Source organism: Bos indicus x Bos taurus, chromosome 1 (genome assembly GCF_003369695.1).
Source record: "Bos indicus x Bos taurus breed Angus x Brahman F1 hybrid chromosome 1, Bos_hybrid_MaternalHap_v2.0, whole genome shotgun sequence".
In the NCBI taxonomy this organism is placed as follows: Eukaryota; Metazoa; Chordata; class Mammalia; order Artiodactyla; family Bovidae; genus Bos; species Bos indicus x Bos taurus.
Window position 1 is genome coordinate 24,663,558 of NC_040076.1, and position 17,085 is coordinate 24,680,642.

A 17,085-nucleotide genomic window follows, 5' to 3' on the forward strand; every position below is an offset into this window, starting at 1 on the left:
ATTTTATAAGACTGTGCGAAGTATATTGTAGTATTCAGTATATTCCTGTAGAACTGAAATAATTTGTTATAGATATTTATGTCATGAATAGGAACTCTATCATATCAAACACAGTAGTAATTCTCAATCTATTGATGTTCCAGAATAACTTTCTAAGTCACTGTGCATGTTAATGTCAAAAGAATTCAGGTCTAATCTAGGCTATAACTAGCTCAGTGAACTCTCATTTGTGCTTCTCAGCTCGTATACAGAAATGAATATTTGGGTTCTAGCCAACTAACATTTCTGTTTTTCCCCATGGAGATTTGAGCCCTTGTATTCTAAACTTAGATCTGCAAAGCACGTACTATATCAAAAGTCTACCTGTTATTTTTTTTCTCTAAGTACTGCTTACCACTACCCCACTGCCAGCTTTTGTCATTTTAACCAGATTCTTTTCAGTTCATGTTGATTTCTTTTCACCCTATTTAAAGACTTTGTTTGGAGCTCTAGGTAATACACATATTGCTGCCTGTTCTTGTTTTGGCTTACTTCTCAAGCCGCAGTGAAAATGTGGCTCTCAGTTTTTTGTGTTTTTTTTTTCCTAGAATAGGGGCTTAATGAGAAATAATATATATAGACTCAATTTGGACTCGCTTTACTTTTTTACATTTATGGAACTGTTTCAGTTCCCTTTACTCACATATATAAATACTTTACTATAAAGAACACCTCCTGTTTTTTTATCACTTGTAATAAAGCACAGGGCAAAATCCAAGACAGAAACTAAGAATTAGTGAAAAATAGATAAACACTATTTAATTTTACTTTTTTTATACTTGATAAGGGGTATACAAACCTCAGACATATATAAGCAAGTGTCAGAACATTTATATAGTTGGAGAAGAGTAAAAATTACCTTTTCCAGGTGGATGGAGAAAAACCTAGAGGGGTAGTATCGGGTGGGAGTTTGAAGGGAGTTTCAAAAGGGAGGGGACAGATGTCTGCCTATGGCTAATCCATGTTGATATATGGAAGAAATCAACTACAACAATATTGTAATAATCCCTCAATTAAAAGAACAACTTTCCAAGACCAAAAAAAAAAAAAAAAAAGACTTATTCCTAAGATTCTTTGTTGCTGTGCTAGACTCTGCTGAAAGGGTTATTTTTCTCCAAAGTGTCTTATTTGAGAGAAAAGAAAATATTTTACTACCCCCAAAGACACAGGGTGAAAGAAATGGTATCACTGAGCAAAAATGAATTATTCTACAAACCCCCAAAGAGCCTTTTACAAGTTGAAGAGGGTACAGTACCAATTATACTATTATCTCACCCTACTCTCTGGGTGAATAGTCTGAAAGCCTAAAATTACAGTTGATGTTCAATTCCTTGGCTTCATTTGCAAATTGGAGTCATTTTCTTTTTTTGTGTGAATGCCATAAACACATGTTATATTGTTTAAGAGTAGCAGCCCTTAGTTTGTTATGATATTTTTCTCCTTTTTTGTCTCCCATGTCAAAGGACCTTTTTTTTTTTTTTTTTGGTCTTAATTTGGTTTGTTGCAAATTGATGTAATACTGTGTTTCTGAATGATTTGCAGTGGTCTTAAGTGCCATTTGAGCCGAGGCTTTTTGGCTTATGATTTGTGAGTAGACCATTCTGGAGAAGGTCCTCCAACTGGCCAGATGTGTCATTTTGGAACAGATTGAGGGCCTGCCAAAACACCATTTGCTGCCAGGACCGGATATTGTAGGGGTGCTCACCACCCTGTTACCATATTTTTGCAGGTCTTAACATTGCATAAATAGGCAGCTGTTCTCTATTTAGAATATAAATGAGTCACCAGCTTGCTCTCCCTTGAGGATTTACCTGCAATGGGGAAACCACAGTGTTAACCCCTTCTTCCCCTCCTGTTGGAACATCACATTTATGCATACTTCTCTCAGCCCATTCAGAAGCAAACCCCTATGCATATAAATCACATCTTTCTTGCCAGTTAGACAAGAAAACTCAAAAAATATGCAGTTCACTCTGCTCAAATGGAACACATTTCCACAGCAGCTAAAGCAGTAAATTAATCAGCTTATAAACTGAGAGTGAGCAATTTGTGCTCACTTTTTTCTTATGGCTCCTTCAATAGGAGACAAGGTTCTCTAATCTCATAAAAGGCCATGACTTCATTAAGATGGAAAACCATGTTGTTGCAAGAGACAGGAAAAGAAAAGCCCTAAAAGTCACTCAGTTTTCTCTCTGGACCTATTTACAGGACAGGGGATTTTTATTTATTTGGAGAATGACAATTAACCTGGAGACTTAGCCCAACAAAGAAGCAGAGTGCTGAAGTGAGTCTCATTATGGGACATCAAAGGCAGTTGGCTTTACCTAATCCATGTTTGCAGCAGATGATTTACATAACAAGCTAGCACAAGCTGCCCAATTTTGATTTCAAATAACTTGACCAGTTTCAAATAGCTTGACCAATTTACATAAAATGTTGTGTACATGCATATACATACACATGCATATACACACGTGTATTTGTGTGAGTGTGTGATTGCTTGTTCTAGCCCAAAGTATATTGGGGAAAAAACTTGTCAGTGTTAGAATATCAAAGAATAGAAAAAGTCAAAGCAGTTATGAAAAGCAGAGGCTGTTGTTGTGTTATATGGTATATTAGCTGCTTTCAACTACATTTCATTGAAGTATTGTTGACTTACAATATTACGTTAGTTTCAGGCATACAATGTAGTGATTCAATATTTTTATAGATTACACAAGATACAAAGTTGTTATAAAACATGGACTATATTCCCTCTGCTGTCTGTTACTTTCTTGTAACTGACATTTTATAACTGGTAGGTTGTACCCCTTAATCTCCTTCACCTGTTTTCTCAACTACTTTTTTGAATGTTTACCCTAAAATAGATATAGTCCTTATTTGCTAAATAAATCAGCATTCTGCAATCTGATAGGAGGGAGTCATTTCTCCAGGCTTTTCATCTTGCCAGGGGAGGAAAAGTCCAGAGATAGATAGGTGACATTTGGAGAGCCAGGCATGCCAGATTTTCGGAGGTTACAACCGAGGTCCAACCTGCTGTTCTCCTAATGAAAGGAGGGGAAATTCAGACTGGCAAAGCTGCTATAAGGGATATCTCTGCTCCGAATGTCACGCTGCCCAGATGTCACTCGGCAGGTGGAGATGCAGACAGAATGAAAATGTAGCCCTGTGTATGTGGGTGCTAGTGCATTACAAGGGGAACAATGAATCTATCTTCAGAAGTGTAATGAAAACAGTGTGGATCTTGTCCATATTCATGTCACCAGAAAGCGTTTCTCAGAGAGTTCTCACTCCACTTCCCCTCCCTGACTGATGGGCATACATGCTCCCAGACCATGTGCATATGACATGTTTCAGGGCTTTAAGTTTAACAAGCATAACAATTAATTTTAATGTATTTATATACATGTATGTGTACATATATGCTTTTTAAATAGAAAAATGGGATCATATTACCTAAACAGTTTTGTACCTTGAGTTTGTATTAAATCTCAAAACTGCATCATGAATGTTTCTCATCTTATTTTCCTCCAGCTTATCTCATTTTCAACTCAGATTTCATAGCAGAGGTTCATAATCATATAACTAGTCACTTCTCTGTTGATGAGCACTCAGGTTCGCGCTGACATGTTTTAAGATGGGCATGTTTAAGACTTGAAGTTACCTTTTGCAAGAGAAACCTAAAGTTACTGTCACTGAGTTTTCTTTTACTGCAATTATTTTTCTTCAGTGTTACGAGATGACTTCCGGCAAAATCCCACAGATGTTGTAGTGGCAGCCGGAGAGCCTGCAATCCTGGAGTGCCAGCCTCCCCGGGGACACCCAGAACCTACTATCTACTGGAAAAAAGACAAAATTCGAATTGATGACAAGGAAGAAAGAATAAGTGTGAGTAAAATTAGAATGGATGCCCAGAGGGGTTGGATACCAAGCTTTAAAATGGATGTATTTTATTTATATTATCTATAATATTTTATTTATATTATTTTATTTATATTATTTGTTATTTATTATTGATAAAGTTATAGAACTCTATTTGAGTGCTAATTACTACTTACACTATATTGAAAAGGCTGAAAAAGGATACCCAAATGACAATTTTGGAATGAGGCTTCAAAGAGACAAAAATTATATAAATAAAATTCATATGTTATATTAATAACTGGACTAATCTGAATATGTAAATATATCTTTGTAGTAGAATATTGATGTCAATGCTCTTTTAGGAACTCCAGATGCATTTATTGATCATAGAGTACATTAAGTGTCAAAGTGTAAGTGATGACCATAAACTGTATTAACTAAAACATTTCTTTTCACACTACTTTCAAAATTATAAGAGGAAATTGTGGTGATGAATATTTCAAGCTGTTTTCCAGTTTTTCCAATGTAATATTTATAACTAAAATATTATGAGAATTCATTTCAAAGTTTAAGAGATGTAAAGTAAAATCAATGTTAAAATAACTGCCAAGTTCTGCAGTTTAAACTTACAAAAAATTAGTCCATTTTCACGGAAATTGATCATCATTAATTAGTTGATTAATATCAAGATGAAACACCCAGAAAATGGTAAAAAGTTAGAGAAATGGTATATAGATTATTTTTTCAGAGGATCTACTCACCATTAGTATGTGGAGTTTGTGAGAGTTAGTCACTGAAATAGTAGATAATGCCTCAACCTTCTGACATTGTTCTTAGTACAATTTTTGTACTCAGTACAATAACTAAGAATAAACATATTTAATTTAAAATAATGTATCATTTAACAGAACAAATGTGCTATTTCTATTAAAATGTCCATATAGTATGGGTGTCTATTATCTTTAAAAATATCTTATAAGTGAGATTTTATTCTTATGTGTATGTTGTGATTACATCATAACACAGAACCAGAGAGGCCATGCAAAAGATCACAGCATATTCACATGAATATTCTGGTTTGAACTGTGGACACTGTGGAGATCTACAGTGAAAGATCGTTTGGTTCCCAGTGGTCTGTGCTTGGCTACCAAACTTAGGAAAATGTGCTCCTGTTCAAGATTTTCTTTTTCGTGTTTGTAATCATTAAATTTTTGCTTTGTAACAAATCACCCCACAATACAACCATTGCATTTATTCTGTGATTCTGTGCGTGAGTTGACAGTTCTTTGCTCATTGCCAGGTTGGTTGATCTTTGCTAGGCGTTCTCCAGCTTCTGTGGCTTGTTTGAAAGTGTGCTGGCAGCTGAATGATCTAGGATAACTTTCCTGTACTCACATGTCTGGCCATTGACTACTTCTCAAGCCAGCCATCTTGGTTCTTCTCCTCATAGCCTCCCATATTCCAGCAGACTAGCTTGGGCTGGGGCTCCCCAGGTGGCACCGGTAGTGAAGAACCTGCCCGCCAATGCAGGAGACGTAAGAGATGCGGGTTTTATTCCTGGGTTGGCAAGATCCCCTGGAGGAGGGCATGACAACCTATTCCAGTATTCTTGCCTGGAGAATTCCATGGACAGAGGAGCCTGGTGAGCTATAGTCCATAGGGTCACAAAGAGGCACACAGGACGGAAGTGACTTAGCATGCACTCAGCTTGAGCTAATTCCCATAGTTGTCTCAGGGTTCCAGCTGCAGCAAGCAGTCAAGTCCCTATGTTGCAAGTGCCTTTCTTCCAGTGAAATGTTGCTTTAGTTCCACTGAGCAAATCAAGTCATACTGTCAGTTTCATTTTCAAGGGGAGGAGAAATGGCCTCCCTGGTTTATAACCTATCATTTATTCTACTGCATTTAGTTGAGAAAAGGTTGATGATCTTTTCTTCCGAAGTATAAAAAAATGTTGAAAATACTCTGTTGAAAATACATGGCTAGTTTTAGAGCCTGAAATATGTCTGATGAAAACATATCTACTTGAGTTCTATCTGCCTGTGAAATTAAAAAGTAAAGGAGGAAACCAGCATATTCTTATCTCATATCTCTTTAAGAGAGATTGTTTGAAAAAAAAAACAAAACTCAAAATTGGAAAAGAACCTGTAAGTTGATGATACACTTACTGAAAAGCTTATTCTGCTGTAGTATCCTCTTAACAAACAATATTTTAACATCATTATATTTGTTTATTCAAACAGAAATGCTTCTTATTTAAGAAACATTTAGGGGCCACCTATACAAAGCCAACAGTTTGTACCAAGTCATACTCATCATTCCAAAAAATTATTTGTTTTTATTCAACCTCACATCCCTCTTCAAAAGTTGTCTTATAAATACAGTTAAGATGAGACAAAGATAATTTTAATGCTAACAAATACCCCATGAAGACAGAGATTTTTACTTTTTGATTTACTGCTGAATCTCAAGGACCTAGAACACTGCCCAGCCAGTAGAAGTACTCAACAAATACTCATTGAATTCTTCTGAGTCAACTGGATCTCATTATATTATCAAAATAAAATATCTAGTGCTTCTTTCTGATGACAGATGTCAATAGAAATTCATTCAACAGAATTTCAGAGTGAAGACCAACCATGAGGTTTAATGGCAGCAGTCACAAGTCTCGAAATAGGATCAGGCAAGAGATAGGAAGACTGCCTTAAAAGAAGCATTCTCTAGAAAGAGAATATGGAGGCTTACATGGAAGCAGAATTTAAAAGATGCCAAAAGAGTGGGAGAGTTTTGTGTCTTAGACACTCAGCCATTTCTTTTAGAGAAAAATGATGTGCTTAATTTTTCAAGATTTTTTTATTAACGACCTTTTTTCTCTGTTTCTTTTCTTCTCCATTTTCCTTTATTTTCTTTCTTCCGTCCAATTTTAACAGATCCGTGGTGGAAAACTAATGATCTCCAATACCAGAAAGAGTGATGCCGGGATGTATACGTGTGTGGGCACCAACATGGTGGGGGAGAGAGACAGTGATCCAGCAGAGCTGACTGTCTTTGGTAAAACTCTGTTTTAATTTATAAGTTGCTATTTATTATCTACTCTTTCTTCGCTTTTAAATATTTTTGCTAATACCAAACACCAGGCCATATACGGATGGTTACTTATGACTTGTAGTGAGCTGAATAAACTAGAATTGTCTTGTTTTCTGGTTCTTTCAGATGAAATCTTTGATTTGAAGAAAATTAAACTTTTGAAACAATTTACCTGCTTCATTCCTATATGTCTATAAGATTTTGCCTTTCATAAAAATGTTAAAAATTACTCTTTCTCAAAATCTGTTGGAGATTATATCCGTCTAAAGTTTATCACTCATTCCATTGTGATGCGTTTATCGAATATTTATTATGTGCATGACATGAGATAAGGCTTTTAAAAATTAGAGAGTATACTATAAAGTCATTTCACTTATCTTCTACTTAAAAAATCTCAGATTGAGCTACTTGCAGTTTTAGCTCATGATAAAAAGACCAGCTTGCTAGTTATACACACAGAATCAAAAAATAGAAAAAAGTTATTAAACTATTTTGCTATGATATTCATGTTTCTTCAACTTTAAGAACCAAGGGCCTCTTGAGCTGGAGTAACTTAGTTAATTTTAGTTAAAACATTACTAGATCTGTATCACAGAAGTAGTAAAGAAAACATTAGAAAGGAAGAAATTGGAGATGATAAATATGATGGAACAAACAAAAGTAGGGAAAATACTGAGCAGCTGTGAAAAATTAAAAGAGAAATATTAATACAGTGACAGAAAATTGGGGAAAAAATGGAGATCCTCAAGATACTGGAAAATAAAACATCTTTTAGAAAATATTGAAATCTCATTCAAGTATCTGTATGGAGTTATATATTATATGAATACACCCAAACATACTCACATACACATATTTATATATAGATGCTATGCTATGCTAAGTCACTTCAGTCGTGTCTGACTCTGTGTGACACCATAGACGGCAGCCCACCAGGCTCCCCCGTCCCTGGGATTCTCCAGGCAAGAACACTGGAGTGGGTTGCCATTTCCTTCTCCAATGCATGAAAGTGAAAAGTGAAAGTGAAGTCCCTCAGTCGTGTCCAACTCTTAGTGACCCCCACGGACTGCAGCCTAACAGGCTCCCCCATCCATGGGATTTTCCAAGCAAGAGTACTGGAGTGGGGTGCCATTGCCTTCTCCATTATATATAGATGTGTATATGTATATATATATATATATAATAAATACATGTATATATGAATAAAACAGTCACTGTTACAGATACTATGTGTTTTTCTTAAATATGAGATAATTGTGAATTTTAGATTACTCTTTTTGTGCCAGTAAAATAATCTTCTGGATCTGTGCATAACATAAGACACCACATCATTCCTCCAGAACACGCCAAGGGCGGCATCAGAATCTGCCATGCGTCCCTAAAGAAACTTCTTTGGTAGCTTGGGATGTGCCACCCATGGGGTAATGGGAATGCCATGATGCAAAAAAGAGCCACAGTGTGATTTCCATTACATTTAGAGTGTAGATGTGCTTTATGAATATGTACCAGAGTGCAGACCTCTCTTTTTAATTGCTCTGAGTACCAGGTAATCTCTGGTCATACTCCTTGTGGCTACTAAGTAGCTTGAAGTCCAAAATGACAAAACCAAGAAAAATCCCATACTTCATGAAAGGAATTGAACAGTAAAAACAAAACTGTTTCAAGTGTGCGTGTTAATTTCTCTCCTGTGGAGTCCAGACAAGTATCCATGTTAGCCCTTAGATATCATGCAGTCACCTTTAAGAGTCTCAGAATGTGCTTCACTTGTAATGAATAAAATGCAGTTTTGCCTGCTAAGATATGAAATTAGTGGTCACCAAACACTAGCATTGAAAACCCACAAGTACAGCTGTGCTATTTAAAGAAACACTCTTCCCTATAATACTGCAGCTACCACCAGCTTCAAAGCAGAAAATTATTGTATTACAGCAGTATATATTGCCTTCAGAAGAAAACTGAAAGTGTTTATTGTTAATACCCAAGTAATTAGATTTACCAAATGTGACTGTGTTATGACATATTTATCCTACTTTCTTTAAAAACATGATTAGAACTACAGAATTTCACTAATTATGTGAGGAGTTACAGGAGGGACTTCTAAATTATTTTGAAAACAGCTGTAAACCAAAGAGATCAAATTTGTCTACAGGCAGCTCTTCTAGAACAATTGATTTAAGGAACAGAGAAACATTTATATTGTGGTATAGTCAGAACTGACCTAAGGGGTTATAGGTACAGTCTTAAGTTGTGGGAAAAAGTAAAATTCCATAATTGAAATTGAAAAAAAATCCAAACCAAGGAATAAAACATTAAAAGAGTCATGATGGCTTAAGTGTTTCAAGATTGTGACTACTATTGTTTGAGAAAGACCCCTCCTGTACATTGACTCCCCAATGCTTAGAGAAAATAAAATAACTAGTGTACTTTGTATAACGAGGCCTTCTTTATTTTATCTTGGTGCTTTATATCCAGAAAAATGTTTTCTAGTAAACCTATTTGTATTTCATCTTTCCTTCAGTTAAGTCACTCAGTTGTGTCCAACTCTTGGCGAACCCATGGACTGCAGCATGCCAGGCCTCCCCGTCTATCACCAATTCCCCGGGTTCACCAAAACTCATGTCCATTGAGTTGGTAATGTCATCCAACCACTCATCCTCTGTCATCCACTTTTCCTTCTGCCTTCAATCTTTCCCAGCATCATGGTCTTTTGAAATGAGTCAGCATTTCTCATCATGTGGCCAAAACATTGGACTTTCAGTTTCAACATCAGTCCTACCAATGAAACTCAGGACTGATCTCCTTGAGGACAGACTGCTTAAACCTCCTTGCAGTCCAAGGGACTGTCAAGAATCTTCTGCAACAACACCGTTCAAAAGCATCAATTCTGTGACACCTAGCTTTCTTTATAGTCCAATTCTCACATCCATACATGACTACTGGAAAAACCATAGCCTTGACTAAATGGACCTTTTTTGGCAAAGTAATGTCGCTGCTTCTTAATATGCTGTCTTGGTTAGTCATAGCTTTTCTTCCAAGGAGTAAGCGTCTTTTAATTTCATGGCTGCAATCACCATCTGCAGTGATTTCGGAGCCCCCAAAAATAAAGTCTGACACTGTTTCCACTGTTTCCCCAACTATTTGCCATGAAGTGATGGGACTGCATGCCATGCAGTTTTCTGAATGTTGAACTTTAAGCCAACTTTTTCACTCTCCTCTTTCACTTTCATCAAGAGGTTCTTTAGTTCTTTTTTTACTTTTTTCCATAAGGGTGGTGTCATCTGTGTATCTGAGGTTATTGATATTTCTCCCAGCAATCTTGATTCCAGCTTGTGCTTCCTCCAGCCCAGCGTTTCTCATGATTTACTCTGCATATAAGTTAAATAAGCAGTGTGACAATATTCAGCCTTGATGTACTCCTTTTCTATTTGGAACCAGTCTGTTGTTCCATGTCCCGTTCTAACTGTTGCTTCCTGACCTGCATGCAGGTTTCTCAAGAGCAGGTCAGGTGGTCTGGTATTCCCATCTCTTTCAGAATTTTCCAGTTTATTGTGATCCACACATTCGAAGGCTTTGGCATAGTCAGTAAAACAGAAATAGATGTTTTTCAGGAACTCTCTTGCTTTTTTGATGATCCAGTGGATGTTGGCAATTTGATCTCTGGTTCCATTGCTTTTTCTAAAACCAGCTTAAACATCTGGAATTCACTTCAGGTACTCTTGAAGCCTGGCTTAGAGAATTTTGAACATTACTTTACTAGCGTGTGAGCTGAGTGCAACTGTGCAGTAGTTTGAGCATTCTTTGGTGTTACCTTCCTTAGGGATGGAATGACTGCTGCCCTTTTCCAGTCCTGTGGCCACTGCTGAGTTTTCCAAATTTGCTGGCATATTGAGTGCAGCACTTTCACAGCATTATATTTTAGGATTTGAAATAGCTCAACTGGAATTCCGTCACCTCCACTAGCTTTGTTCGTAGTGATGCTTTCTAAGGCCCACTTCACATTCTAGGATGTCTGGCTCTAGGTGAGAGATCATACCATTGTGATTATCTGGGTCGTGCAGATCTTTTTTGTACAGTTCTTCTGCATTTTCTTGCCCCCTCTTCTTAATATTTTCTGCTTTTCTTAGGTCCAATTTCTCTCCTTTACTGAGCCCATCTTTCCATGAAACGTTCCCTTGGTATGTCTAATTTTTGAAGAGATCTCTAGTCTTTCCCTTTGTATTGTTTTCCTCTATTTGTTTGCACTGATCACTGAGGAAGGCTTTCTTATCTCTCCTTGCTATTTTTTGGAACTCTGCATTCAAATGAGTATATCTTTCCTTTTCTCCTTTGCTTTTTGCTTCTCTTCTTTCACAGCTATTAGTAAGGCCTCCTGAGACAGCCATTTTCCTTTTTTCATTTATTTTTCTTGGGGATGGTCTTGATCCCTGTCTCCTGTACAATGTCATGAACCTCTGTCCATAGTTCATTAGGCACTCTGTCTATCAGATCTAGTCCCTTAAATCTATTTGTCACTTCTACTGTATAATCATAAGGGATTTGATTTAGGTCATACCTAAAGAATATAATCAGAATTTGCCATTGATCAGGTGATGTCCATGTGTAGTCTTCTCTTGTGTTTTTGGAAGAGGGTGTTTGCTATGACCAGTGTGTTCTCTTGGCAAAACTCTATTAGCCTTTGCCCTGCTTCATTCTGTACTCCAATGCCAAATTTTCCTGTGACTCCAGGTGTTTCTTGACTTCCTACTTTTGCATTCCAGTCCCCTATAATGAAAAGGACAACCTTTTGGGATGTTAGTTCTAAAAGGTCTTGTAGGCCTTCATAGAACCGATCAACTTCAGCTTCTTCAGCATTACTGGTTGGGGCATAGACTTGGATTACTGTAATGTTGAATGGTTTGCCTTGGAAACGAACAGAGATCATTCTGTCATTTTTGAGATTGCATCAAAGTACTGTATTTCGGACTCCTTTTGTTGACCATGATGGCTATTCCATTTCTTCTAAGGGATTCCTGCCCACCGTAGTACATATAATGGTCATCTGAGTTAAATTCACCCATTCCAGTCCATTTTAGTTCGCTGATTCCTAGAATGTTGATGTTCACTCTTGCTATCTCCTGTCTGACCACTTTCAATTTGCCTTGATTCATGGACCTGACATTCCAGGTTCCTATGCAATATTGCTCTTTACAGCATCGGACCTTGCTTCTATCACCAGTCACATCCACAGATGGGTATTCTTTTTGCTTTGGCTCCATCCCTTCATTCTTTCTGGAGTTATTTCTCCACTGATCTCCAGTAGCATATTGGGCACCTACTGACCTGGGGAGTTCCTCTTTCAGTATCCTATCATTTTGCCTTTTCATACTGTTCATGGGGTTTTCAAGGCAAGAATACTGAAGTGGTTTGCCATTCCCTTCTCCAGTGGACCACATTCTGTCAGACCTCTCCACCATGACCCACCCATCTTGGGTGGCCCCACGGGCATGGCTTAGTTTCATCGAGTTAGACAAGGCTGTGGTCCTAGTGTGATTAGATTGACTAGTTTTCTGTGATTATGGTTTCAGTGTGTCTGCCCTCTGATGCCCTCTTGCAACACCTACCGTCTTACTTGGGTTTCTCTTACCTTGGATGTTGGATATCTCTTCACGGCTGCTCCAGCAAAGCACAGCCGCTGCTTTTTACCTTGGACAAGGGGTATCTCCTCACCTCCGCCCCTCCTGACCTTGAACATGGAATAGCTCCTCTAGGCCCTCCTGCGCCCAGGCAGCCACCCCTTCTTGGACGTGGGGTAGCTCCTCTTATGGGATCACTGCTCCTTTCTACTGGATCCTGGTGTACAGTGATCTGTTTGTGCCCTCCAAGAGTGTATTTCCCAGTCTGTCAGTTCTGGCGGCTCTATGGTCGGGTTAATGGCGACCTTCTTCAAGAGGGCTTATGCCATACCTAAGTCTGCTGCACCCAGAGCCCCTGTCCCTGTGGCAGTCCACTGCTGAGTCTTACCTCCACAGGCAACACTCAAACACGGTTCTGTCTCAGTCTCTGTAGGGTCCCTGGGTCTCACAAGGTTTGTTTGAGCCCTCTTAAAGTCTCCGGCGGGAATGGGGTTTGATTCTAGATGTGAATTTACCCCTCCTACCATCTTGCTAGGGCTTCTCCTTTGCCCTTGAACGTGGGATATCTCCTCACAGCCGCTCCAGCACCTACCGTCTTACTGGGGTTTCTCTGACCTTGGACGTGGGGTATCTCCTCTCGGCCACTCTTTTATGGTGTTTGTTCTTCTTTAATATTTGCTGACTAGAAAATAACATCCTAGTTAAGTGGCAGCACCAGATGTAAAAATTGGAAGTGGGCATCCTAGTGTAGAAGGACACTAAACTCTTTAACACAATCTGCTGCTGCTGTTTTGTTGCTAATTCATGTCCAACACTTTTGTGACCCCATGGACTGTAGCCCTCCAGGCTCCTTTTTCCATGGGGTTTCCCAGGTAAGAATACTGGAGTAGATTGCCAAGTCCTTCTCCAGGGGACCTTCTCAGCCCAGGAATTGAACCTGCATCTCCTAGGCAGGCAGATTTACCACTGAACCACCTGGGAAGCCATGATGTCTTCATAAAAAATACTTTCTAGCAATTTACATATGTTAATTAACTTCTAGAGCTCCTGAAGACAAAAAAAACTAGAGTTGAAGTATATAAGTATATAATTTGAAGTATATAATTATAAGTTGAAGTATATAATTAAATTTCCAATTATGGGTAGCTTGAGATATCCATTATGCAGAATTTAACTGTCATTAAAAAACAACCAAAAAATAAGAAAAATTTTTTCAATGATTTTTAAATGTTTAAAGAAATAATACATAAAAATGATTTTATATGCTACATTTCTTATAGATATTAGTAGTATTACAAATCTTAAATGAAATGCAGAGATGTCTTGCCCCCTCCTCCCAACACAGATATCCTCATGTAGACACACACCCAATTCTCATCTTTGAACATTTCTATAAGCCTGTTTTGCTTTTTCTTCTGGGATGCTCTCATTTTTCTTTGTGTTTATTCTGCAATTTTACACATTTATTGACTTCTGATTTTGGAAGATGATGATTTGGCCTACTGATACCTTGTTCCCCAATATCTCACCAGCACTCACCCTCTTTTTGTCCTTTAGTATATTGACTTTGGAAACATTGATTATATTAATATCAATGACTTAAGTTATAATATTATAAATATGGACTGTGAGCTAAGTGTTATGGTGTTATAATAGCATTACTTTTCTGGCCTTATATTCGATCTTCTTTCAATTAACACATTATTGACCATAGACATATTAAGGCCAGAGGTGGTAGATTATGCAAAAATCTCCCCTATCAATAATGTGTTTATAATAAGTCCGTTTTTCCTTTTACTTGTGTTTACCTATACCTGTCATGAATTCTTGAAACTGAAACAAGAGATTTACATTTCTCTAAATTCTATTTAGCTATTAAGTCCACTCTTGCTGCACCCTTCCTGGAGGCCTTAGACTTTCTACTCTGTCCAACCAGGGTGGATGCTATTTAGATCTACCCCAGAAACTTCATTCTGACATTCATCTCCCCTTTCCTCTGCTGCTGGATTCCCTGTTTCCTGCATCCCATATTTGTATTTTTTTCTTACTTAACTCTTGTATTCAGAACAGTATTTTTCTCCAGATTTCTCCTTGACTGGAGCCTACAGCATGTTCCAGACTGAACTGTCTCTATTCTATCCAAAACAATGGATACTTTGGCTGCTTATAGAATTCCAGTTTTAAAAAATATTTTTGCTTAGAATATTAAAGTTGTCACTTAACTATCATTTTGTTTCCACTGTTACTCTTGAGAAGTCTACTGTACTTTTGATTCCTATGTGATCATTTTTCTTTTCTTTTTCTTTCAGCTTTACTCAGTACTTTGTCTTTATCCCATGGTTCTGAAATGTTTCAATACCGTGCCTCGGTTTGGCACTTTTTTCTCTTACTAGTTAGACACTTGCTGCTGCTGCTGCTAAGTTGCTGCAGTCGTGTCCGACTCTGTACGACCCCACAAACGGCAGCCCACCAGGCTCCCCCGTCCCTGGGATTCTCCAAGCAAGAACACTGGAGTGGGTTGCCATTTCCTTCTCCAATACATGATTGTGAAAAGTGAAAGTGCAGTCGCTCAGTCGTGTCTGACTCTTAGCGACCCCATGGACTGCAGCCTACCAGGCTCCTCTGTCCATGGGATTTTCCAGGCAAGAGTACTGGAGTGGGGTGCCATTGCCTTCTCCGAGTTAGACACTTAGTGAGCATCTTATCTAAAAATGCTGTATTCAAACAACTCAGTGAAATACATGGTTCATTTTTTTTCTGTTCTATTTTTCTGTCAAGCATAAATTCATTAATTAGATGTTAAATCTCCTAGCTCTTTTTCTGAATTATTTCTGATTTAGAGCATCTTGTTCTTATTTCATGGATTTTTAACTTCTCTTGCATTTCAGGATTTTACTAATATTCTTTTCTGAATAAAATCTTCTCATAATGTACCTTAGGATATATCTATGCTTTATTGATAATGTGTGCCCTTCATTTAAGAATTCAAAACATAAGGTGTTATCGAAATCAATATAATTGCTAAAGATAAAATCTAGTTCTTTTAAATAATATTAACTTGCAAACCTTAAAACAACAAAATATTTATTTGTTCACTTATTTAACAAATATCTCTTGAACACCTACTATGTGCCAAGCTCTAAATGTTTAAATAGAGTAGAAAAATGAATAGACAGGTCCCCTGCTCCCACCATGACTCTCGTATCAGCAATAACATGAAACTTTCCCTCTAAAATATGGTGAGAAAGGCATTTATTTTTTCCCTCTGAGAACCTTTACCTATGTTTGTTTTTGCTTCACAGGATGGTTTCTCTCAGACAAAGAAAATTCTTGGCAAGAAAAGAAATTAGTGCAGCCAGGATTTATTTAATCACAGTCAGGCAGACTGATCGTTATCATCCAGTCTGTTTTGGAAGGGCACAGTAATTCACATTCAATGGCTCTCCTAACCCCTGCCCTTCATACATACCTATTCAAATAACACTAGGACTAGCTTTCTGACTTCCTCCTTTAATGGGCACAACTGGGTGGTGGATCCTCTTGGGTCAGCTGAAGTTGAGGTAAGATTTACAAGCAGTGGTTAGGTCTCATGTGCTTTTACTGCATAGCTTTAGTCTTAGAACTCTACCTATCTAATTATTGTCATAATGCTGCTTTTATAATGTCAAACAAAGCTCATTTTTAAATTGTTAAGGTTGTCCTAGTAATAGCTGTCACAGCACAGCCTTTGCCAATTTTATAGTCCTATTCACTGACTGAATACAGTTGAAAAGAGAAATTCTCTGGGCACTTAATTTCCTTCAATGTAGCGTGTAAGTAAGAAACTTTAGATATATTATGCAACCACATTTCAGATTTATGATTTGGGGGTTAAATTGAATCTTTGCTTTTTGAATATTATTGACGTAAGTACAAGGAGACTTGGTGTTTGATTTTATTACAGTTGCATACAAAGTTGGATTTTTCCACAATGCCAGTTTGTTACTAAATTGACCTGACTACTTGAGAGCTGTATTTTACATAGTACCACAGTGCCAAACAAGACTACTGTCTCAAGAGAGATTAACCTTGTAAGCAAGTTATGCAGGTGAATCAAATCCAGTTAATCTCACATAAAAAAAGTTAATTGCATTGGCAAAGACATTGTCTCTGATCACTCTATGGCTGTATAATTAGGAATCAAGCCATTCAGAGGAACTCTAATCTAATTGATAAGCAGTCAGCAAATAGCCCTTGAGATTTCTCCCCCTATGTTTTAATATGTGATCAGACATAAGGTGATAATATGGAAAAATCATTGACCTTATTTTGACATGTGTTAAAATTAGGTTTGCTTGTTAGACAGTAGTTCAAGATTTTTCATGTATATTTATTTTAGTTCAGATCTTCATAGAATACAAATTTCATGGGGTATTAATGAGTATTGAATGAGGTCAGTTATCAACCTGATGTTTCTCTTATCATTTTACTTTCTAATCCTTCTAAA

General features: G+C 37.4%; 1 protein-coding gene across 17 annotated transcripts in view; it reads left to right on the forward strand.

The window, feature by feature from the left end:
- The window catches only part of ROBO2 (roundabout guidance receptor 2), a 1,466,835-nt gene that overhangs the window by 1,270,326 nt on the left and 179,424 nt on the right, over nt 1-17,085 (forward strand). For all 17 annotated transcript variants that reach the window (XM_027549011.1, XM_027548934.1, XM_027549246.1 and 14 more), the window contains exons 3-4: nt 3,770-3,927; nt 6,831-6,951. In XM_027549011.1, the coding sequence (XP_027404812.1) occupies nt 3,770-3,927; nt 6,831-6,951 (279 nt within the window). The remainder of the gene's footprint in view (nt 1-3,769; nt 3,928-6,830; nt 6,952-17,085) is intronic.